The sequence below is a fragment of the Saccopteryx leptura genome, chromosome 5 (assembly GCF_036850995.1).
Source record: "Saccopteryx leptura isolate mSacLep1 chromosome 5, mSacLep1_pri_phased_curated, whole genome shotgun sequence".
Lineage (NCBI taxonomy): Eukaryota > Metazoa > Chordata > Mammalia > Chiroptera > Emballonuridae > Saccopteryx > Saccopteryx leptura.
The window spans coordinates 58261499-58284815 of NC_089507.1; the positions used below are offsets into that span (position 1 = coordinate 58261499).

General features: G+C 44.0%; 2 protein-coding genes across 2 annotated transcripts in view; one reads left to right on the top strand and one right to left on the bottom strand.

The window, feature by feature from the left end:
* Positions 1 to 244: 244 nt before the first annotated feature.
* Positions 245 to 3953, bottom strand: SOWAHB (sosondowah ankyrin repeat domain family member B). The gene has a single exon (XM_066384530.1). It carries the CDS (start codon positions 3821 to 3823, stop codon positions 1454 to 1456), a length of 2370 nt encoding a protein of 789 aa, XP_066240627.1. The 5' UTR covers positions 3824 to 3953; the 3' UTR covers positions 245 to 1453.
* A 282-nt stretch (positions 3954 to 4235) lies between these two features.
* Positions 4236 to 23317, top strand: part of SEPTIN11 (septin 11) — a 150643-nt gene continuing 131561 nt past the window's right edge. Inside the window, exon 1 of the mRNA XM_066384539.1 lies at positions 4236 to 4374. The gene's annotated coding sequence lies outside the window, so the exon portion shown is untranslated. The remainder of the gene's footprint in view (positions 4375 to 23317) is intronic.

Below are 23317 nucleotides of genomic sequence, written 5' to 3' on the forward strand. Positions count from 1 at the left end.
ACAATTTTGTAAAGAAGGTTAACAGTAATCAGCGTAAATACAATACATTACAAAGATCTGTTGACATTTTAATGGGGGGGGGTAACCAGAAGAAATACAAAAATACTTTTAAATACCTCATCATTGCCACAGCACATGAAAACATTTCCATAAAAAAATTAACAATTTTTACTTGGACATTTCATTTTTCAACTCTCTTTGAATTTACATTCTAAATCTTGACATTCTTTTTTCATGGACACACAAAGATCAGTCCTGGTGCAAGCAATTAAGAGGAGCACTTCCTGTTAGAGATACAGCACTTCAGGCTTATATTTAATCTTAATTGGCAACAAGTTTAGTGCAAATAAAATTATATTTAGCAGCTTAGAGAATTCCTGGTGGGGAGGCATTCACCTCTTAACACTTACTGCTTCCTCAAAGCAAAATAATTTCTCTCCTTTCATGAGTGTGAACACTGGCCACTCAAACCTATTGAAAACTACTAATGCTTAAATTCTGCTGTTTGTGACACGGGGAGTTTCCATGAAAGCTGGTTTCAATCACTAGGCGAATGAGCCGATGTTGTTTATGTTTGGAAAATTTCCCTTAGGTTGATTTAAACAAAAAAGCAAGACCTGAACATCAGTCATAATTGGATCTTACCCAACATCTTCTCTGATTGTGGAGAAGAGACCCAAAGGAGGCACTAATCATTTCATGCATCTGCCTCAATAGGTTGCTTCTAAAGGAAGACCAGGACAGAGCTGAGGAGTCTCTTAAATCAAATTCTACTCTCTGGATAAGTTTATTTCACTGGTTTGAATGGGAAAGGAAGGAGGAAGGGACATAGCAAGAAAGGAAGGGAAGGGAAGGGAAGGGAAAGGAAGGGAAGGGAAGGGAAGGGAAGGGAAGGAAGGGAAGGGAAGGGAAGGGGTAAAGGATAAAAATGAATAAAAGAAGAAAAGAGGAGCCATCTGATTTCAAATCTGGTATTTTCATTCTCGGCCAAACTATTCTCCAAATGAATAGAAGAAGCCAGAGGGCTACCAGCCAGCAAGGATTTTCTTTGAGCTTCATCAGTTCCTTGAAGTGCCTCCCTTGTTGTTAGACATCTGTTCCCTCTCTAGCCAAGGCCTGGTGTTGCTGCTTCAGAAAAACAATGTGGCTTACTGTGCCCAGATCCAGGTGGCAAGAGAGGAGAAAGAACACCTGCTGGGTTTTAAGCACCTGACTCTGCCCCTTGTAGAGGTTTCACTGGCCCAAGGACTTGAGCTGTCAGAAAGCTTGAATGATCCCTGAGATCCACGATGTGCTGACAAAAAATCCGGGCAGGTAAACACTAGGTAGGCCATCTCACTTGACCTCTTTCTTGACAACTCCTCAGCAATTTTTATATTCTCCATAAATTCTTTCACTTAGGAGCTCAAAGATGGGGTGCACTGGCTACATGTTAGAGGGAGGGCGGTCTGCCTTAGTCACTGTACTCTTCTCTTTCCCTCGGAGTGGGGAATTTCTCATACTGGTTGGCCAGTTTCCATTTGTTGTGCTGACTTTTGAGTAGTGCAGCAAGGGAAGTCTTTCGGGTGATATTTCTAGATATTTCCCAGCTCTTGGCCTTCCTGGTGGGGGAAGAGCTCCGAACTAAGGAATAGACAGGAAAAATAGGCTTGCCCCGAGGGGCTCCCAGAAGCTGCCATATTTCCCCAGAGGTATTACTGGTCAGATACTGCCATGGCTTCTTCCCACTGCTGTCCCGGACATTCACCCTAGAAGACAACCTTTGCACTAGCAATTTTATGACTCCCTGGTGGCCATGAATGGCTGCAAGGTGCAGAGGGGTATATCCACAACCAGACTTCACATTTACATCAAGAACAATCCCTGCTTTCTGGGCACCCGAGACCAAGTCTTGAAGGGCCCTGAGGTCACCATGTTTGGCTATCCAGTGCAAAGCTGTGTATCCAGTTAAGAAGTCCTTGTGCAAAGCCAGTTGGGGATCCTCTGAGAACAAAGTCAACATCTGAATCCAAGAGCCAGTGGCAAGCCTCACAATCCATTCATGCTCCCTGGCATCTAGGGGGACCAGAGATGACTTGTGCTCAGAAGGTCTGTGCTGGATCAAGGCTACAGGCTCCTGCCTACCTGGGGCCCACAAGCTGTGCAGCCGACCCCTCTCAGCAACAGCAGCCTTAATGTCTGCAGGTTTGGGGGTCAAAGCAGCATCCACTCTGGGGCTGGACGCCGTACCTGCCTTGGAGGGTTTCCTGGACCGCGGTGGGCGCCTACTCCTTTTTAGCAAGTCCTCCTCAAGACACTCCTCATCGGAGGAGGAGAACTTGGCTCTCCCTGCCTGAGAGCTCCTCCTGAGGGATCTCCTTAACTTGGGAGTTGGCCAGGGCAAGGGCTCCTGGGGGTGGCCTGCAAGGCCATTGGCCTCTCTTGGGACCTGCTGAGAGGTATGACCATCCCCTCTGTTTCTGAGGCTCTGAGAGCTCCTGCCAGAGCTGCCCTCCTTTGGAGAAAGGCCACCGGTTGAATTCCAGAGCTTTCTCCACTTTGGGTTTCCCAAGGCACCGCGCACCCCCTCTTCAGAACCCCCAGGGGACTCTTTGGGCCCACTGCTGCTCTCCTCACTGCTGTGGCTCTCCTGGTCCACAAAGTCACCCAGTTCTTGGAGGGACAGTTGAGAACGAATGCTACGAAAGACTGTCAACGGAGGGTCCACGGGCCAAGATTCCGGAACAATAGGAAGAGGGGGATCTAAAGGCGCCGAGTTTGGTTCCGGGACCCAGACGCCCAGCTCCAAGGGGAAGTTGTCCGGCAGCACTGACCAGGATCGGATGGGACCCTGGTCCCGGGGCTCGGGTGTGTGGGGGTGGCTGGCTACCCATTCTCGAGTGCGCTGTTGCTGCTGCAGCGTGGAATAACGCAGATCGCCCGGCGTCGACAGCTCTGGCGGGTCTGCGGGAGGAGGGCGGGACAGGAGGGCAGGCAGGGAAGCCCTGCTTCCAGTAGCCTCGACGGTTGTAGCAGGCGAGAGGCGCACTGCAGGCACCTGCACGGCCTCCGCGGGAGCGCCCTCCGGATCCTGCCTGGGAGCCCCGCGGTCATCTCGGGCGGCCGGCGCCGGCGCAGGCTTCTCCCCGGCGGTGGCGGGGTCGGGGAGTGCGCCGGGCAGTGGCTCGCCCGGGAGCCCCGCAAGGCCGTTCTGGACACATTCCCAGCAGCGGCGGCCCTGCGCCTCCGCCGCCGCGCACTTGGCTCCAACCTGTGCGGCTGCCGCGGCCGCCGCGGACACCGGCGCCCGGTGGCCAGAACTGCGTTTCCGCCCGCCGCCTTCCCGGGCCGCCTCCTGGGCGCCGCCGGCTGGGAGCCCATTGCAACCTGGATCGGCCGCCGGGGCTGCAGCACCTGCTGGCTCCTCCTCCTGTTTCTTCTCGTGGCGCCGCCGCCTAGGCGGCTGCTGCTGCTGCTGCTGCTGCTGCTGCTGCTGCTGCGTCTCCGCTCGGCGCGCGCCTTGCGGCGAGGAGGACGCAACTCCCCGCGCTGGGACCGCGGCCGCGGGCGGGTCGCGGGGTCGCTGCAGCCCCTCCTCCCCCAGGAGGTCCCTGTACCTCTTCTTGAGTACCACGTACTTGGTGCCGTCGGGGTCCTGGCGCACTGCGGCGACCGAGTTGACAAAGCCCTTGAAGAGCTCGCGGCGGCGCTGGTGCTGGCTGGGGGACGCGTCCGGGTCTCGGAGAAAGCTCTTGAAGTGGCTCAGTAAGGCGGCGTTGGTCACTCGGCCCCCGGCCTGGCACAGAAAGTCTAGTAGTGCCTCCTGGCTCAGCTCCCCGGCCATCGCTGCCGTGTCGTGCCCTGGGCCCGAGGTGTCTGTGTTTCGCCTTCGCTGCGCTCTCCCCCGCCAGCCGAAACCTTGGCCTGTCGGGTGTCACCTGCGCCCGGGGCGGCGCCACCCGCCTCCATCAGCCGCGGAGGCTGGCGCGGCTGGCAGCCCCCGAATGCACCAAGAAGGCCGCGGGTTCCTGGGGGGAGAAGCCCCTGGCTGAGCCTCCGCAATTAGCGGGGAGGAGAAGGTGGCTCTCAGCCGCCCCTGCGCGACGCTGGCCTCTAGCAGCCAGTCCCGGGAGCGAAAGTTCCCGGGATAGGTCGGAGTCGGTTTCACCTGCGCCCTGGCGACGCCTCCTCCCTGGCTCTGGGGGAAGGGCCGGGCCCGCCTCCTCCTGGCCCTCCGCCCTCTGCTGTCTCCCCCACCCGTGTCACCCATCCCAGATGAGTCAGGCTGGCCCGAGCCGGGGAGAGGGCCCGCGGTCGAGGTGTGGGCATGCGGGAGCCGGCCGCGAACCGCTCTGCTGACGCGCAGACGCTCCCGGCCGGTGAAATGGAAGGCAGGTAAGCGACTGACCGCTCCTTTGGGTCTCGGCCACGTAGGAAACGAAAGCAATGGAAGAGCCGTTCCTGCCCTCTCCCTGAGCTGCATAAGTAATGGCTGAAGTCGATGGGCGTTGGGGGAAAAGGTGCATATTAGCCAGCATTCTGCGGTCTCTCTAAAAGGTGCCTTTCTTTATTAATGTTGTGGGGTAGTAATTTCAGATTCCCTGAGGTCGGGGAAACTCACTTTGCATCCCAAGTAAGCCTCTCTTGATCTAAAGATACTGCCCAGGTTCCTGGCTCCACAGGGTCCAAATACGTACACTCAAGTCTTCACTGAAAAGAAAAATCACTCTGAAGGTTAAAGATTGGTTTTAGCCTTTCCTTTGTAATTAGTTCACGTTAAGGTGCAGGAAAAGTTAGTTTGATAGTTGATTGTGCCAGAAGCTAAGATGACCAGGAATTAAGTTATTAGACACCCAATGTTACTTTGTTTTTATTTACTCTATAATTTTTGAATAAAGGGGATTTTTGTGCGGTCTCTTTTGAAGTTGTCCTTTCCCTCTGAATGTAAGGCTTCTCCCACACGTCCAAAATGTTAAGCATGTTACAGACCAGCCTGATTTGACCCTGCTACTCCAAACATTAGACTGTGCCTGTACTCTAATTCTCCATCAGAGGCTGGGAACGTCCTCATTTAAGTCCATTTGTAGCTAAAGGTGTCTTTTTCATGGGCCTCTCTAAGATAACAAAATTACAGCACTTTTCCTAACAGCTGCTTTCCCCTTCATTTTATCTGTCCATGTTAGTCCCACCCTTTCTTTTATTGAGGTCCTTGAGTAGACATCTTGTTTCTTTATCAGTCCTATTTACATTCCCAGGATACTTTTATTGTTTTACCTACTCACCTATCTGGCTCCATACCCTGCCCCATTCTTTTCTTAGCTGTCCTCCCATTTCTTTCAGTTATGATGCCCTTATTGCCGTCAGCCCCAAATGTGATGGCAAGTCTGTTTCCTGAAATCCTGTCAGCTGTATGTATTTCACATGATAAAACTTTCTTCTGTTCTCTACCATTTCTGATTGTGTCATAAGTCCCTGTCTTTTCTGCCAAAGGGGAGTATTAAAAGTATGCTGGCCCCGGCCCTGGCTGGTTGGCTCAGCAGTAGAGTGTCTGCCCACCGTTTGGAAGTCCCAGGTTTGATCCCCAGTCAGGGCACACAGGAGAAGTGACTATCTGCTTCTCAACCCCTCCCCCTTCTCTCTCTCTCTCTCTCTCTCTCTCTCTCTCTCTCTTTCTCTCTCTCCCCCTCTTGCAGCCATGGCTCGAATGGTTCGAGCAATTTGGCACTGGGCACTAAGGATAGCTCCATGGCCTCACCTTGGCCTCTCCTCAGGTGCTGAAATGGCTCTGTTCAGAGCAGCAGAGCAGTGGCCCCAGATGGGCAGAGAGCATCACCCACTAGTGGGCTTGCCGGGTGGATCCCGGTCTGGGCGCATGTGGGAGTTGGTTTCTCTACCTCCCTGCCTCCCTGCCTCTCACTAAAAAAAAAAAAAAAAAAAAAGTATGCTGGCCCCACAATTGTTAACATGTTTTAGCATAAGTCAATCTTAGTGATGGCCACATCGGCCACATTGGCTAAGATTTATTTTAAGTCCCCAACAGTAACCTGGTAGTTTTCTATGAATGAATTGGAATCCCTGGCTTTGTCAGATAGGGGAATTGGGAAACATTTTTTTTCCTATTTTTGGCATTTTCTAGATCTAAACCCAGTTGATCTGGGTTGAGAGGGGGATAATGGTTCAAACTTTTAGCAGTGTTAGTAAAATAAAGGATTTGTATTAAACTTCAGCTTCTTCTTGTGTTTTCTGGTGTTGAGTCTTGGAAGGACCATGAGGTGTGTCCGCACATAGGACAGGAAGGAGTTTAGGTAGACTGGCAAGTACCATTTTTCAAAACTTCTGGTTAAAAATAGGATTTTGTAGTAAGAGGGCTCAAGAGAAAGGAAGAGGTCATCAAGGGCATGCTTGTTGAAATGACATTATCTTTAGTTAGGGTAAAATTAATAGATCTGATGGAGCAGAAAGAAGAGGGGCGAAGAAAAATGCAGTTGAGGGGAAAATGCAATTGCTTTAGATTTCTGAGTGCCCAGGTGGTTTAGCATCCAGACCTTCTCTCCTCCTTTTTCTCTCTCTTGACTTAAGGTGATGGTTAATTAGAAAGCTTTTCACGTCATCTCAGGGAGCATTGTTATGCCTCCCTCAAGTACTGTCTACTATTTCCGAGAATATTTATAGAGTGTCCAGGTTGCCCTGGCACTACTGGAAATGGGTATAAAGAAGAAAACATACTCCAGAACTCACTCTTTATTGGGAGCAACTAATGAGAGAAATGGTCCAAACCTGTGTGTTAATTGACTGACAAAGATGTGAACAGTTGCTGGAGGAGTTGAGGGATGGGGCAAAAAGGAAGAACCCCAGCTCAGCTTCGAGGAATCAGAACAGTTTTCCAGCAAGAGGCAACTTTGAGTAGAAGAGGTGAGGAGGAGGCAGAGGAAACAGTGGTGCAAAAGCACAAAGGTCTGGCTCAGCATAGTGTATCTGGGGAACTAACTGCAAATGGATCTACAGTGTGTCCGTAAAGTCATGGTGCACTTTTGACCAGTCACAGGAAAGCAGCAAAAGACAATAGAAATGTGAAGTCTGCACCAAATAAAAGGAAAACTCTCCCAGTTTCATACCTATTCAGTGCAGTTTGATGTGGGCTCACGCACAGATTTTTTAGGGCTCCTTAGGTTGCTATCCCGTATAGCCTCTACAGACTCGTCACTGATGGCCTACCAGAACGGGGTTTCTCCACCAAACTGCTGGTTTTCTTCAACTGCTTATCCCACCGAGTAATGTTATTCCTATGTGGTGGCGCTTCATTATAAATGCACCGATATTCACGTTGCACTTTGGTCATGGATTCGAATTTAGCGAGCCACAGAACACACTGAACCTTTCTCTGTACCGTCCACATCTTGACTGGCATGGCCGTGTGTTGCTCCGCTGTATACACAGTGTTCCATCATCATCTGCGCATGCACACATGCTGCCACATCATCCTACAGAAACTGGGAGGGTTTTCCTTTTGTTTGGTTCACATTTCAATCGTCTTTTGTTGCTTTCCTGTGACCGGTCAAAAGTGCACCATGACTTTACGGACACACTGTACTTGGCTTTAAGGAAGAGATGTGTGTGGATGTACTGGAAAGGAGACTGCAAAAGTAGGAGGGAGCCAGAAGATGAAGGTGGGAGGGAGGACCGGGGAGGAGAGCCTTTGGAGAATTTTTGGGAGGGTAGTAACTTGACCAGATGTGTACTTTAGAAATAAAAGTCATCCTGGAAGTAAGTGCTGGTTTGGAATCATGATTCATGTAAACAAGTGAAAAGCATGTTGCAGAACAATAGTGTATTTAAACAACTCTAAGACACTATTGATTATATGGTACATATTGGTTTCAGAGATGATAAAATGTAAAAAAATATAAATAAGTTTTTTTAAAAAGCCTTTAAAGTAAAAGAAATACAGCATGTTTAATAAGGTCTGATTTTTAGGGAGAAAAAGTGTGTGTGTGTGTGTGTGTGTGTGTGTGTGTGTGTGTGTGTGTGTATGTGGAAATAAGATGTGAGTAACGGTAACAGTTCAGGGGTGACTTTAACCATTTTAAAATAGCCTTATAAACTATTTGGCTACTTTGCTATGAGAGACCATTACCTTTTTAGCTTGAAAAAGGTGCTAAAGAAAATAAAATATGTAAATAAATAGCAATGACAATGAAAAAAACAGTATCAAATCTTTAGGCTGGATGAGGGAAATGAAGCTTCCCACAAGAAGAATGGTTCAGAAATGACTCAGAAGATTCAGAGAAAGGATGCAAAAGTCTTGAGTTCAGCAGAGAGAAAGGGAGGCAAACAGATGGATAGGAGAGGTACTTAGTGGGTGAATTCAATACGGTTTAGAGCCAGAGGAGCCTAGTGGTGAGGAACAAGCTCAGCTTTTCTCGTGTGTCTAGCCTGAGCTGCTGGCTGGATGACTGTTACCACCTACATATATAAAAAAGATAAATGAAAGAGCTGGTTTTGGAAATGGGAAAGATGATAAATTAAGTCTGGGGCATATTAAGTCTGAGGTGCCTATGGGCTATAAAAACAGGAATGTCAAGAAGGCAATATAGATTTGAGGCTTCAAGAATGTATGACATTAGCATATATCAATGGTCATTTAAGCTACAGTCAATGATAAAAATTCTTAGAAAGAGATAACAGGAAGCAGTGGAGGGTGAAATCCACACTTACCAAAGAGAAAGAGGAAAAGAAACCTGTTAGGGAGACTTAGGAGCATCTGGAGGGGAAGAGGAACCCCACTGAATAGCCTATCACAGAAGTACAGAGGCAGAAGGAGGAACAGCTTTCTAGAAAGGACGCCAAGTTAGATAAGAAGTGAAATATGACCATGGCTTGTTAGGTCACTGAGGCCTGGCTGGAACAATTTCAGAAGAGTGGTGAGGACAGAACTCAAGTTACAGAGTGGTGAGGAGTGAGCGGATTAGAGAAGGGTTACAAAGACTTGACCAAGAAAGGAAAGAGAAGAGAGGATTCTGTATAGATAAAGAGAGTATTGGATCATGTCATCTAAGATGGATTCATTTATTTGTTTATTTGTTTGTTTGTTTGTTTGTTTGTTGTTAGAAGAGATACAATCATGTCTATGTGCCGAGGGAAGAAAGCCAGGGAAAGATAAATTGAAGACCTAGACGCGAGAGTAAATAATTAATGAAACAGGACTTGGGGGTAGGTCTGAAGTCCAGAGTTCAGGCTGAACACGTCTCTGGGACAGAACAGGGGAGGGCCGTTTTTCCCATTGAGACTAGAAAGAATAAAAAAGACCATTGCATTAATTAGGGGACTCCGAGATCGAGAGACCAAGTTTGAGGAAGTCTTGGGTTTGAAAAGCAGGTAGATAAAAGTAAGGGGATATAGAACTATAAGGTTGGGATATTGTGAGCAAAACATCAAATATTCTTAAGTCTTGGGGCTTACAGTTTCCAAAGTGGAATAGTCTGGAGAAATGACAAGATTCAGAGCGTGCCTGACCAAGCGGTGATGCAGTGGATAGGGCATTGACCTCAGATGCTGAGGACCCAGGTTCGAAACCCCAAGGTTGCTGGCTTGAGTGTGGGCTAATCTGGCTTGATCATGGGCTCACCAGCTTGAGCTCAAGGTCACCATCTTGAGCATGGGATTATACACATGACCCCATGGTCACTGGCTTGAAGCCTAGAGTTGCTGGCTTGAACAAAGTGTCACTGGCTCGGCTACAGCCCCCTGGTCAACACATATGAGAAAGCAATCAATGAACTAAGGTGCCGCAGCTACGATTTGGTGCTTCTCATCTCTCTCCCTTCCTGTCTGTCTGTCCCTGTCTGTCTGTCTGTCTCTTGCTTAAAACAAAAAACAAACCAAAAAAAAAAGATTCAGAATGTGACCATATGGATGAAACATAGTAGAAGTGAGAGGCACTGGGGGTGATAACATTATGGAACTCTGAGAGGGGTATTCAGTGAATCTTACACAGGGATACTGAACTTATCTATGATGGAAAGTACACCAAGAATCATCTGTGTAAATCCTTCGTACTTTGGCATGAGCAGCCTAGGTGGCGTTTTGCCAGGAGTACTTGCTCTGCTTCTCATCAACAGATACTCTCAGCAAACAGTGTAATATAATGACTTATCCACGTGTGTCAAATTCCAGATCACTCTCCTTTATCTCATCCTCAAATCAAGTATAGGAAGTGTGTGGAATAGAGATCCATTACCTTGCAGAAAGTAGCTGTCCTTGCTATTAATATGTATGTATTTCTTGGAAGATCTATTCCAATGTGTTTATGTTTATTTTCTGCCTTTAGTCCTAACTTCTACTGTGAATGTAGAGTGGACATCTCCACCCAAGAAGGTGGACCTGCCCCATCTCAATCATCTAGGTAGGTGAGCAGATCCCCAGGTGAAATTGGAGTTAAGATAGACCACAGGAAGGCAAGGAGGTTTCTTTCCCTTTCTCTCTTTCCATCTCCCATTTCCCTCCTCTCTCTTCCCTCTATCCTTCACCCCTCTCTCCTCCTCCCCCTTTCCTCTACCCCTCCCTCTCCTCCCTTCCCTTTTCTCTCCTCCCCTTCCCTTCCTCTTCCCCTACCCCTTCCTCTCCTCCCACCCCCCATCTTTTATCCAGGTAGAGGCTTTATCCACTGTACCACCACAGGTCAGGTGAGGGCACTAATTTATAGACTAATTATAGAGGGATGATAGAGGGCACTCTTATATAATTCCCTTCTTCTATTCTAAGCCAATCCTTTCATGTTTCCCTCCTTCCTTTCTTTTTTTTTCTTTCTTCCTTCCTTTCTTCCTTTCTTTTTTATTTCTCTGTCAGTATTTAGTGAGTGCCTACCATGTGTATGCACTTTTCTGAAACTAAATACACAGTGGTTAATCCAAATAGACAAAACATTTTGCTTTCAGGAAACTTACATTCTACTGGGAAAGAAACAGACGATAACTATAAAAGTAAACAAGAAAATAGTACCAGATAAGTGATCAAATACAAAAATCAACTGATATGGTAGAGACTGACCAGAGAGCTACCCTAGCAAGCATGGACAGAGAAGGTATCTCCTAGAAGACAGCAATAAGCAGAGGCCTCAGTAGTAAGTAGGTGACAGTTATGTGAAGATGGAGAAGGGGTGGGCAGGATGTGGAAAGTCATTCCAGATAGAGAGAATAGGTAAATTACATCAGAAATAAGCATGATGTGTTTGAGAAACAGAAAGAAAACCAGGGGCTAAGCTGGAGCATAAGGAGAGGGAGAGAGAAGTTGGCTGAGAAGTCAAACCAGCGAGAAGGGTTTGGACCTTATAATGTCTAATGGGTCTTGGGTTTTAGTCGAAGTGTGATGGGAAGCCTTTGAAGGTTTATAATCGAGAGAGTAACGTGTGATTCTGTATTAAATAGATCTGCAGTTGTGTGAACACATTAAAGTGGATACTATAAAGTACAGGCAGAAAATCCAGTTGGGAGACTACTATAGTGGATCAGGTGAGAATGGAGGCAGCTTGGAATAACAGGGTATCGGGTGTAGAGAAGGACTGAGATTTGGAAAATGTTCTGGAGATACAACCTGGAAAATGTGCTGCTGGATTGGATATAAATTTACCAAGATGGGGAATATGGAGTTCAGACCTGGTTTGTGTCCAGGAAGGCAAGTATTCGCTTTTGGGGAGGTTAAGTTGAGGATGACCATTAGACATCTAAATAACGATCTAGAGTAGGCAATTGCTCAAGGGTGAAGTCAGGGCTGGAAATACAAATTTGAGAGCTTTGGGCCTTGAGATGGTATTTTAAAGCTATGGGATTAGATGACTTTATCTATAAAAGAAATCTAGAAAGAGAAAAAACACCCTGGTGTAGTAACTCCTTTGGTTAGGGCATTGTCCTGATATGCAAAGGTTGCAGGTTTGATCCCTGGTCAGGACACATAAACTATGTCTTTTTCTCTCTTTCTCCTTCTCCATTTCTAAAATAATTAAACATAAAAAAAATATTTTTTAGCCTGACTAGACAGTGGCACAGTGAATAGAGCATTGACCTGAGATGCTGAGGACTCAGGTTCGAAACCCCGAGTTCGCCAGCTTGAGCACAGGCTCACTAGCTTGAGCGCAAGGTCACAGGCTTAAGTGTGGGATCATAGACATGACCCCATGGTTGCTGACTTGAGCCCAAAAGTTACTGGCTTGAGCAAGGGGTCACTGGCTCAGCTGGAGCCTCCCCACAATCAAGACACTTATGAGAAGCAATCGATGTTCAATGAACAGCTAAAGTGCTGCAACTATGAGTTGATGTTTCTCATCTCCCTTTTTCTCTCTGTCTGTCTCTCTCTTGCAAAAAAAAATTTTTTTCAAGAAAGAAAAGAGTCTCATGACCAGCCCTAACATTTGGGGGTCCAACTTTTAGTACTATCTTACTTAAATAATATAACTTGTCCCCACTGTACTGCGGCAATGAGAGGAATCATAAAACCCATGTTTTGTCCCCTTATTTGTGGCTGCAGCAGACATTAGTGTGAGAGACGCCTGAAGGGTAATTTCAGGGTCTGGAGTAAGGTCCACCCACACCCTCCCCAGTAGAAAGGCTCCCTTCACTGCCAACTTTTACAAGGTATGGGTTTTAACTTGTTCAACGAGTCAGCAGATTTCCCATGTATATCTTGATTTTACAAATAAGAAAACCCAGGTTCAGAGTCACGATCTTTCCTCAGCTCTCTGGAGTATTTGATCCAGTTGACTGTTTTCTCCCCTCAAAGTCTCTGTCTTGGCTTCTACCACCATTAGTCTTCTCTAGTTCTACCTCCCTTACCCAAATCTGAATCTCCCTGCTAACTCTTCTTTCCACAGTCTTTGCTCATTCTCTGGATTCTACCTGAGTAACATTGTCTATTTTCCCAGGTCCAGTTACTACCTGTATTATTATAGTGCCTTGGTCTCTATGTGAAGCCTACCTAGAAAACACACTATGTTTCGAGCAGTCTAGTTTTGGCTCTGCCCCTAACTAGCTCTTTAAACTTAGCCAGTTTACAAACTCTCTGGGCCTCTATCTCTCCATTTGTACAATGAGGGAACTAAACTAGAGAATTCTGAAGTTCCGTCCAGTGTTCACATTCTGATTCTAGACCTGATGCTATTTCTAATAATATTAATAGTGATAATGACACTTACTGCATATTCTGTGCCACACATTGAGTCAAGTCCTATACACACATTCATATATTTAATTTTCTTAACAAATTCTCATGAGGTAGGAGCTGTTATTATCCTTATTTTATAGTTGAGGAAATCAAGATCCAGATTATATCATTTCCTGCTGTTTTATAACCAGAAGTGGCAGAGCCAGGATTCAAATCCAGACAGTTTTGTCTGGAGTCAGCATCATTCAGTCCCTACCCTGTTCTGTTTCCCTCGGGAGCCCCTCAGCCCTGTGCTGCGTTCTCACCTGAGCCCAGGTCACTTCTGCCTCCTCTGGACTTACTCCTGTCACCTCTCTTCCTGAGTCTTCAACCTCTTTCTCTTTGTACCCCCAAGGCCTGTTTTTTCCCTAAAACAAAGCAAAACAAACCAAACCAAAACAAAACAAACAAAAAGGACCTTGCTTTGAATTTCCCCTTTTTCTTTTTCCAGCTTTTCTTTTCTTTCTTCAATCTCTTCTTTTTCCTGCTCCTGATAACTATCTGCGTTCCTTGGCTTGTGTCCACATTGCTTCCATCTCTGGCTCCATGGTCACATAACCCTCTCTTCCTCTATGTGTCTCTTACAAGGACATTTGTCATTAGATTTAGGGCCCAGTCAGATAATCCAGGATGATCTGATCATAAGACCTTTAATTTAATTACATCTGCAAATCTTTACCTTTTTACAGTTATTTACTTTATGGTAATAATCACAGGTCCCAGGGATTTAGACCTGAGTATGTCAACCCACTACATAAGGAAATAGGAGGAAGTTCAGGAATGTCTTCAACCTTTATTCTGGTTAACTTGATATTAGAGTGGGGAGGGTTTTGAGTATCAAATTAGGACATTTGGATTTTATTTTTTAGATCACATGTGGCCGACAGAGTTTTCAAGCCAAGAAGTGACAGTATGGACCACTCTTTCATATACATCTCCTTGGGAGAAATCTCATCACATACTCTTTTAATTATCACCTCCAAGTATGTTGTCGCTCCATGCAGGCCTTCCTCCTGAGCTCTAGTCTCACATTGCCAGTTAGTGCTGGGCCCAGTTTCAGTCTCCCCAGACCAGCCCTCATTATCCTTTCCTTCCCCCAAAGTCACTCTTTCTGAATTATTGAGCTCATAGGCATCCAAACTAGACAACTTGAATTAATTCCACATACTTCCCTTACCTCTACTGCCAGTGACTCACAAAGTCCTGTCAGCTTCGTGTCCTGAACTTTGTCTCATATCCATTTCCTTGGCCGCTGACCTACTTGAGGCTCTTGCACCTTTCACCTGGACTGTTGCATCAGCCTCCTTGCCAGTCACCCGGCCTCTTGTCTTCCTGCCAGCTCCAGTCCGTCCTCCACTCTGCTGCCCACCTTATAAGCCTAAAGACTGGGTTTGACCATGTCACACTCTTGTTAAAATAGAGTTAAAATAGCTCTGAAATTGCTTCGTGATGGTTCTTCATTGCTTACAAGATTGAGCTCTTTAAGATCTACCTTTTCTCCCTGTTCATTCACTCAACGCGTATGTACTGACTGTCTACTATGTATTGGGGGCTATGCTTATTGCATTTAAAACTGGTAATGGGGCTCCCCCACATGTATACAGATGGGCAGAGGTGTTCTACATGGACTAGCTCATGTCACAGGCAATAAGGGAAGTACCCTAAGGCAAAATACTACAACTAAAAGAGGTTCATAGTGTCATTCTCACCTGTGGTCTTTCAATATATACTGTAACTTTATTGCCATTTGTATGCCTGTTGAGTGGATTTACAGAATTTTTTTTTTTTGTAACAGAGATAGAGAGAGGGACAGATAGGGACAGACAGACAGGAAGGGAGAGAGATGAGAAGCATCAGTTTTTTGTTGCAGCACTTTAATTGTTCATTGATTGCTTTCTCATATGTGCCCTGACTGGGGGGCTACAGCTGACCAAGTGACCCCTTGCTCAAGCCAGCGACCTTGGGCTCAAGCTGGCAATCCTTGCTTAAACCAGATGAGCCCGCGCTCAAGCTGGTGACCTCAGGGTTTCGAATCTGGGTCCTTTGCGTCGCAGTCTGACACTCTATCCACTGCACTACCTCCTGGTCAGGCTGGATTTACAGATATTATCACCTAGTTTTAAATTAATCTTTACCAAGAAGGCAAATGATTTAAAATAATTCTCACAAAGAAACTATGAATTAAAGATAATAAAATTTAAGTTTAAGGGACTGAGGGTACACCTAATATGAGCCTTCAGCAATTACTTGTAACAGTAACCATTTAACCACACCTCCTAAGAATTGGCCCCCAAGTTTTAAATGATAAAAAAGAACACTTGAAATAAAGATTTACACTCTGCATCTTTAATGATGAGCTCCTCCTTAAGTGTATATTAGGGCTTGAGGCATTAGCTGATAATAATGTAAAAAAGCCATCATGATTAGCAATATCTTTGTGTGTGTGTATGTGTGTGTGGGCAACATATAAGTAAAGTCTTTTGTGACTATACTTTTTGTGTTTATAAAGGAGTGGTTTGTAAACATTCCCAAGTAGAGTATCATGCTTTTCTCTCTCTCACAGTGTTTCCTAGAAGAAGCAAAGCCCCAGACAAGCATCAATAAATTGCTCAGTTTTGTATTGTTAAACATTACAAAGTTAGAAAACAAAATTTATAAGCTTTCCTTTCTCACTGTTTTTAAACTACTTAATTTTATGATTAGCAGTACCTTCAGAGTTGCTTTTTTTTCTTATAACTTCTATTTATGTTTGTTTTTCTCGTGTACATTGGTATAGTAGTACATGCATATAATTTTAAATAAACAAATGTCCTGGACTACTTATCACTCCCTAAGCCTCTTCCATTTTTTCTATAGCTTTGTGCTTTTGTTACTCTTTTTCTCAGCCTGGTTTCTCTTTTCTCCATTTGGCAGAATACTAATGTTTGTTCAAGCATTCCCCAATAGCCAGAGACACAAACAATCACTTTCCTTTCTCTTCCTTTAGAACTTACCGTATTATGGCACATCTCACCGTGGGTTGCACTGGTCTTGGTAGTGTCTCCTCTAGTGGGCTGCGTGTGTCCAGATGGTGAGGATCATTCTTAGTCATCATTTTGTCCCTAATGCCATGTAGTTGCAAGTAGTGGGTGTTCCAAATCTTAAATGAATTTAATCATCTCACAACATTCAATGTCCTAAATTTAAAACCAATGTGAGACATATAGAAACATTTGCAACAATACAAGATATAAAGGAACAAGAAACAGAGGGCTATGTATTTAAAGCAAGAGGCTTAATGTTACATACAGCATTTTAGAAGAGTAATTCTCAAAGTATGATCTGTAGGTCCTCCGGAATTTAAAAATATATTTTTTTTATTGATTTTAGAGAAGGAAGAGAGAGAGAGAGAGAGAGAGAGAGAGAGCATTGATTTGTTGTTCCACATATTTTTGCATTCATTGGTTGATTCTTGTACATGCCCTAATGAAGATTGAACCCACAACCCTGGTGCTCTAACCAAATGAAATACCTGGCCCAGGTGGTCCACCTGAATTTAACAAATGTACATCTTCCTTCATTACATGTGAAGGGTGTGTAATTCCACAGATTTTAATTTTTGCATGCAGCTATGGGATACCTAGTAGTCTCCTAAATGCATTATGAAAATTTAATATTTATAAACTGCAATTGGTACATATCTAAAGAGTGCTAAGGATTCTAATTTGGCACTCTAGTAAAAAGTCTGGCAGCCACAAAAGTGCTTGGCAAATGCACATATACAGATAGTTGGATTTCTCCCATATTTCAAAAGGCCAATTTCTTACCATATATCATCACTATTATATTGAAGTATATGATGTTCTGATTACAATTATTTTTTACTTATTAATTGTGTATTACTGTTAGTTTAGTTTCTATCATCATTAGTTTGTTCTGGGTTTTATTAATTTGGTGCTGACTCAGCAGGATAGTTTTAGATATGGGCTCTGCAAACACAGTGGTTTCTGTGTAAAATTGGTATGAACTTGGGCACGGTATTTAATTATTCTGAGCCTCAGTGTTTTCCATCTCAGAATGGGTGTGGGTGGTCGAAGTGCTTGTCTCCTTGGTTTGATGTCGGCAATCGTTGTGATATGCGTGTAAAGTGTCTTTACAGATGGTAGTTGGAGAAGGTGCTGGCACATAATACATTGTTATACTAGGATTTGGTTCAGCTAGAAGGGACAAAAAACCCAATTATCATAACAGTCTTACTGAGATAGAAGTTGGCCCTAGTTGGTTAGCTTAGTTGATTAGAGCATCGTCCTAAAACAACAAGGTCGAGGTTAGATCACTAGTCAGGGCACACACACAGGAAGCAACCAATGAATGCATGACTGAGTGGAACAACAAATGAATGCTTCCATTCCCTCTCCCTTCTCTCCCTGCCTCTCTGTCTCAAAAAAAAAAAAAAAAAAAAAAGCCCTGGCCAGATAGCTTGTTTGGTTGGAGTGTCATCCCAAAGCGCAGAGGTTGATGGTCTGATCCTTGGTCAGGGCACATGCAGGAACAGCTCGATATTCCTGTCTCTCTGCCTAAAAAAAGGTAGAAGTTTATATCTTTACACATAACCCTGGGCAGCCTAGAGTTAGGATGACAGTCTACAATCATCATATTTCTCCCATCTTATTGTTCCATGATTTCTCAAAATAGGATTGCCATTTTACAGTCTCAATGGCATTCCAGCACCATCCTTTGATATCTGCATTCTGGCCAGCAGGAGGAAGAATGGCAAGGAGAGGCACACAGACCCTCTCTCAGGACACTTCTCTGGAGTTGCAGTATATACAATACTTCTGGGCTTATACTCCATTGGCCAGAATTTGATCACATGGCCACATCTAGCAGTAAAGGCAGGCTGGGGGGGGGGGGAACCACTTTATTTTGAATAGGTATGTCCCCAACTAAAAAAGGGGGGTAGTTCCTCATTACAGTACTAGGTTTATCAAAATAGTATTGGCCTTTGGGGCAAGACAAATCTTTATTGAGTTGAGACAGTATATTTCAGGACATTTATACTTCCAGGCTCCAGACACTACCTAAATACCAGGAGCACCCACCCTCCCAGTCATTTTATCAATGTAAGGCTCCTACACATTTAGAATAACGCTTAGGAGGTAGCATGCTCTTAAATTTCAGGATCCTGTGCAGGCATTTCTCCTGCCCAGAGCAGCAACATGTGCCTGTCCAAGGAAGCTCTCCTTCCCTCGCCGTGAGCTGGGGAGCCATCTTCTCACGTGGTCCTTTTTCCAATCACAGAGATGAGAAAACAGGTCAGCCTCTGACTCAGGCCAGGAAAATCAGAGCTTTCCCCAGGTTTCTAAAACTTGGACCTAAAAGAAGAATTATTTCTTCATGGCAGAAATATATAAAATCTAGTGCTCTTCATATACTACTGATAAGAATATAAAATGTGCTGCTGCTTTGGAAAACAGTTTGGCAACTCTTCACAAGGTTAAATATAGAGATAACATGACGAAGCATCTCTAGTCCTACTCATATATCCAAGAGAAATAGAAACGTGTTCCCATAAAAACTTATACATGAATAAGCAGCATTATTCATAATAGCCAAAAAGTGGAAACAGTCCAAGCGCCCACCCACTGATGAGTGGATGAACAGAATGTGGTATGCGTCTATAATGGAATATTGTTTGGCAATAAAAAGGAATGGAGTATTGGTAAATGCTACAACATAGATGAACCTTGAAAATATTATGCTAGGTGAAAGAAGCCAGCCACCAATGACGGTATATTATTTGATTCCATTCATACGAAATGTGTGGGATAAGCAAATCCATAGAGACAGGAAGTGGATTACTGGCAGCTTGGAAGAGATGAGAATGGGGTGACTGCTAATAATATGGGAAGATTGAGTCCAGTCACATGGCCAATGATTTAATCAACCATGCTTCTGTAATGAAACCCTGATTAAAACACCAAGGAAGTTCAGAGAGCTTCCTGGATGGTGACGATATCAACACACGTTCCCCTGTCTCCCGCATTCCAGGCCTTGCCTTATGGGTCTCTCCCACTTGGCTGTTCCTGAGTTGTAACCTTTATAATAAATAGTAATTAAAAGAATAGTGCTTTCTGAGTTCTATGAGTCATTCTAGTGAATTATCAAATCTGAAAGAGGTCATGAGAACACCCCAGTTTGTAACCAAGCTGATCCATCAGAAGGGCACCTGGCCCCCTGAACTCGTGGCTGGTGTCTGAAGTGCGGACAGTCTTTTGCCACTGAAGCTGTTCATCTGTGGGGTATGCATCATGGCAGATTGGAATGAAATTGTTGGATACCCAGTTGGTGTTGGAGAACTGTGAGAGTGCCCCGGGGAAAGTAGCGTTTGCTAAGTGGGCCAGTATTTAAAAAGGTTGAGGACACTACAGTACAGGAAACTACTAAGTACGCAAGCACCCAATCTTGAATGTAGATAGAAGGTAGCAACAGTGTTACTTTGAATACTTTAAAGCACTTCTTTTTTTTTAAAGATTTTATTTATTCATTTTAGAGAGGAGAGAGAGAGAGAGAGAGAGAGAGAAAGAGAGAAGGGGGGAGAAGCAGGAAGCATCAACTCCCATATGTGCCTTGACCAGGCAAGCCCAGGGTTTTGAACCGGCGGCCTCAGAGTTCCAGGTCAATGCTTGATCCACTGCGCCACCACAGGTCAGGCTAAAGCACTTCTTAAAATGAGAGATAAAATATTGACATTTTTAGAGTTGAATTGTACTTTATAATACAAATGTTTACTAAGGGTACCTTTTTTTTTCTTTTCTTTTTTTAAGAGAGAGTGAGAGACAGGAAGGGAGAAGGATGAGAAGAATAAACTTGTACCTGCATCACTTCAGTTGTTTATTGATTGCTTCCCATACATGCCTTGATGGGGATTAGGGGGGACTCAAGCCAAGCCACCAGTGACCCTTTGCTCAAGCCAGCAACCTTGGGCTCAAGCCAGCAACCTTGGGCTTCAAGCCAGCGACCTTTGGCTTCAAGCCAGTGACCTTGGGCATCAAGCCAGCGATCTTGGAATCATGTCAGTGATCCTACGCTCAAGCTGGTGAGCCTGCACTCAAGCCAGTGACCTTGGGGCCTCGAACCTGGGACCTCAGCATACCAGAATGATGCTCTACCCACTACACCACCACTGATCAGGCCTAAGGGTACTTTTCAAAAGACAATTTCTCTTCTTATTGACCTTCTCAAAGATAATAAGGCCCGTTTACCACAGATTATTCCGGGGTAGATTTGCCTGAAGAAGAAAGGATGAAGTGAGAGGCTCTCTTTCAGCCGTATGATTATATATGTTGCCATTAGGAGGATATCTCTCCCTGGATCTTGAAACAAAACATCTGCTGTTATCTAAATATGTATATCATATAAATGGTGGTATGGAAGGAACACATGATATTTCTGTCAATACATATTTTTATTACACTGATTCTTTGGGAAAAGGTGATTGTTTCTGTACTTGCTCTGCATCCCTCTCTTTTCTTTTGTCTCCTCCTCTGAAGCCTCCACTCCTAGCTAGAAAGAAGGATCTTCTTGGAAATGTATGTATACAATGGCAGAAATATCCAAGACTTTATTGGACAAGAAACAGTCCATTAAAAAATATTACATCACTCCAAGAAATGGGAATAAAGAATGTTACATCCTGGTCTGTACGGCAGTGAATTGGGAAAAGAAGGACCGTACTTTCAGATTCGGAGAAGGACAAAGCTTCAGAGCCATTCATGTTGCAGAATAGAAAATAAATATTTGTAAAATAAACATAAATAATGAGAGAAATTTTTTAAGCAACTGCAAAAATAATAAAGAATATAACTGGTCAATGTGTGTGTATATAGAATCTTTCTTATTATCATATTATTATCATATGTGTGACTGCTCATATTAAATCAGAACCGCCACATATAGCATTAATTCACACATTAAATTTTTAATAAAAGATTGTTTCCCCATCATTAAACTGAAGCAGTGTTCTTACTGTTATTTCAAATGAGAATATTCACTGTATTTCATTGAATTAGTTCATCAAATCATGACAAAAATGGTATAATGACTTTTTTCTCATTTTAAAAGATTGTAGTTACAGTCTTATAATGGGTCTTTACAGATTGCCTTTTGTGTTAGAAAAAAAACACCTTATATTAGTTTCTGAATATTTTTAAACTGCAGGAGTCTCTATTAATAAGACTGTGGAAATGGTAAACATGAATAAAATTATGCAGACAATTTTTAATTTGCTAATTGAATAACACTAGTTCACCCAAAGTGGTTCCTAGAGACTATAACAAGTTCATTTATTTTTAATTGCTAATTTAATTTTGGCTGTAACACTTTTATTTAGGAAATGACTTCATAGAAGAAAGTGTTAGGCTGCAAGAAGAGAAATAATCAAATATGTAATAATCGTTAAGATTCCATCAGGCACAGGGCTCATGATACTATTTATAAGAAATGAGGCCATTTGGTAATTTTAACTTTCACATCTAATGTATATTACATTTGTAATAAAAATAAATATACATGTTTTTATTTTTTAAATGAGTTAAATATATTTACCGAAAGGGCTGTGCACAGTTGTGGAAAGAGCTGTGCATGGAAGTCTGCGGTGCTGTTCCTAGGTCCTATCTGAAACCACCCAGGATTCTGATCCCAAACTTCAGTTAATGTTCACATTCCTGATTCCCGATTCCTTATTCTAGGGAACAGACTCAAAGATCTCTGATGTGTGTCCTAGCTCCACATTTCTGTGATTGATTCCATAACCTTCAGGGTGTGTCTACAACATGCGCGTGTGTTAGGAGTGGTAATGAGAATAGGATCGCAGTCACACTAAATGGATCCCCAGTCTGCCACTTACTTGCAATGTTACCTTGGGCAGGTAAGCTTTCTGAATTCCAGTTTACTCAACTGAAAACCGAGTTAATAATCCTCTAGCAGACAGTGTTGGTGCCCTGCGCCCTAGCCCCTCAGCTTGCTGTTCCAGCTGCCCACCCCTGGACCTGCCCTTGTCTCCGTCACTGCCCCTGGGCTTCTTCTGGTGTACCGGGACTTGCTCAGCCAGAAATACCAGGGATTCATGTCCCCAAGTGCAACCTTCCTGACATCGCAGTGGGACAGTTCAGAGGCGCATTAACACAGTTCCTCAGTCCCAGCTGGACTGCACCTCTGTTAGCTAAAGTGATAACCTGCTCTTTGATAGACCCTGGACTGGCTTTTCTCATCTGCTTGTCATCAGTATGAACTCCTGTTTGTTTATCTTGGTATAGGTACAAATGGCTACACTCAGAAATATTTATAGATATGTGCATATACGCAGGTTGGTATACACACATTATTTCCTCACATTGACCCCTGTGAGGGCCTGGAAGCCACCACACGCCAATTAGCAATGAGCAAGCCTGGTGCCCAGGTCTTGGTTTCTACTACCATTCTCCACTAAAAGGAACCAGTGCACATTAGAAAGATGGCAGATTCTAGGACTGGGGTAGGGAGTATACAAGACAAGCCTGGAGCATTTTGTAGTGCCAGAAAGTAAGGAAGTGCTCAACAAACAAAACTAATGATGAGGGCATGTTAAAGGGACACAGTAACCAGCTGAAAGCTCCCAGTGCTATTCTCATTACATCATATCAGGGGTACTGCACTGTCAACCTGACTCATCATTATTGATATTGACCTTAATCATCTGGTGAGGTCCTGTTTGTCAACTCTCTCCCACTGTATGATTCAATGAGAATGACACTTTACCTCTTTCATCTTCCTAATGCAGACTCATAACCTGAATATAATCATGAGGAAAATATCAGGCAAATCCAAATTAAAAGACATTCTACAAAATACCTGACCAGTCCACCTCAAAAAGTCAAGGTCATCAAAATTCAAAAAGTCTGAGAAACTATCACAGCCAAGAGGAGTCCAAGGAATTATGACAACTAAATATCAATATAATAGAGTAGCCTGTATGGGAACAGAAAAAGGACATTAGGTAAAAATGAAGAAAATCTGAATAAATTATAGATTTAAGCAATAATAATGTATCAAGATTGGTTCATTAATTTTAACAAATGTAACATGCTATCACATAAGATGTTAATAATAGGGAAACTTGGTATGGGTT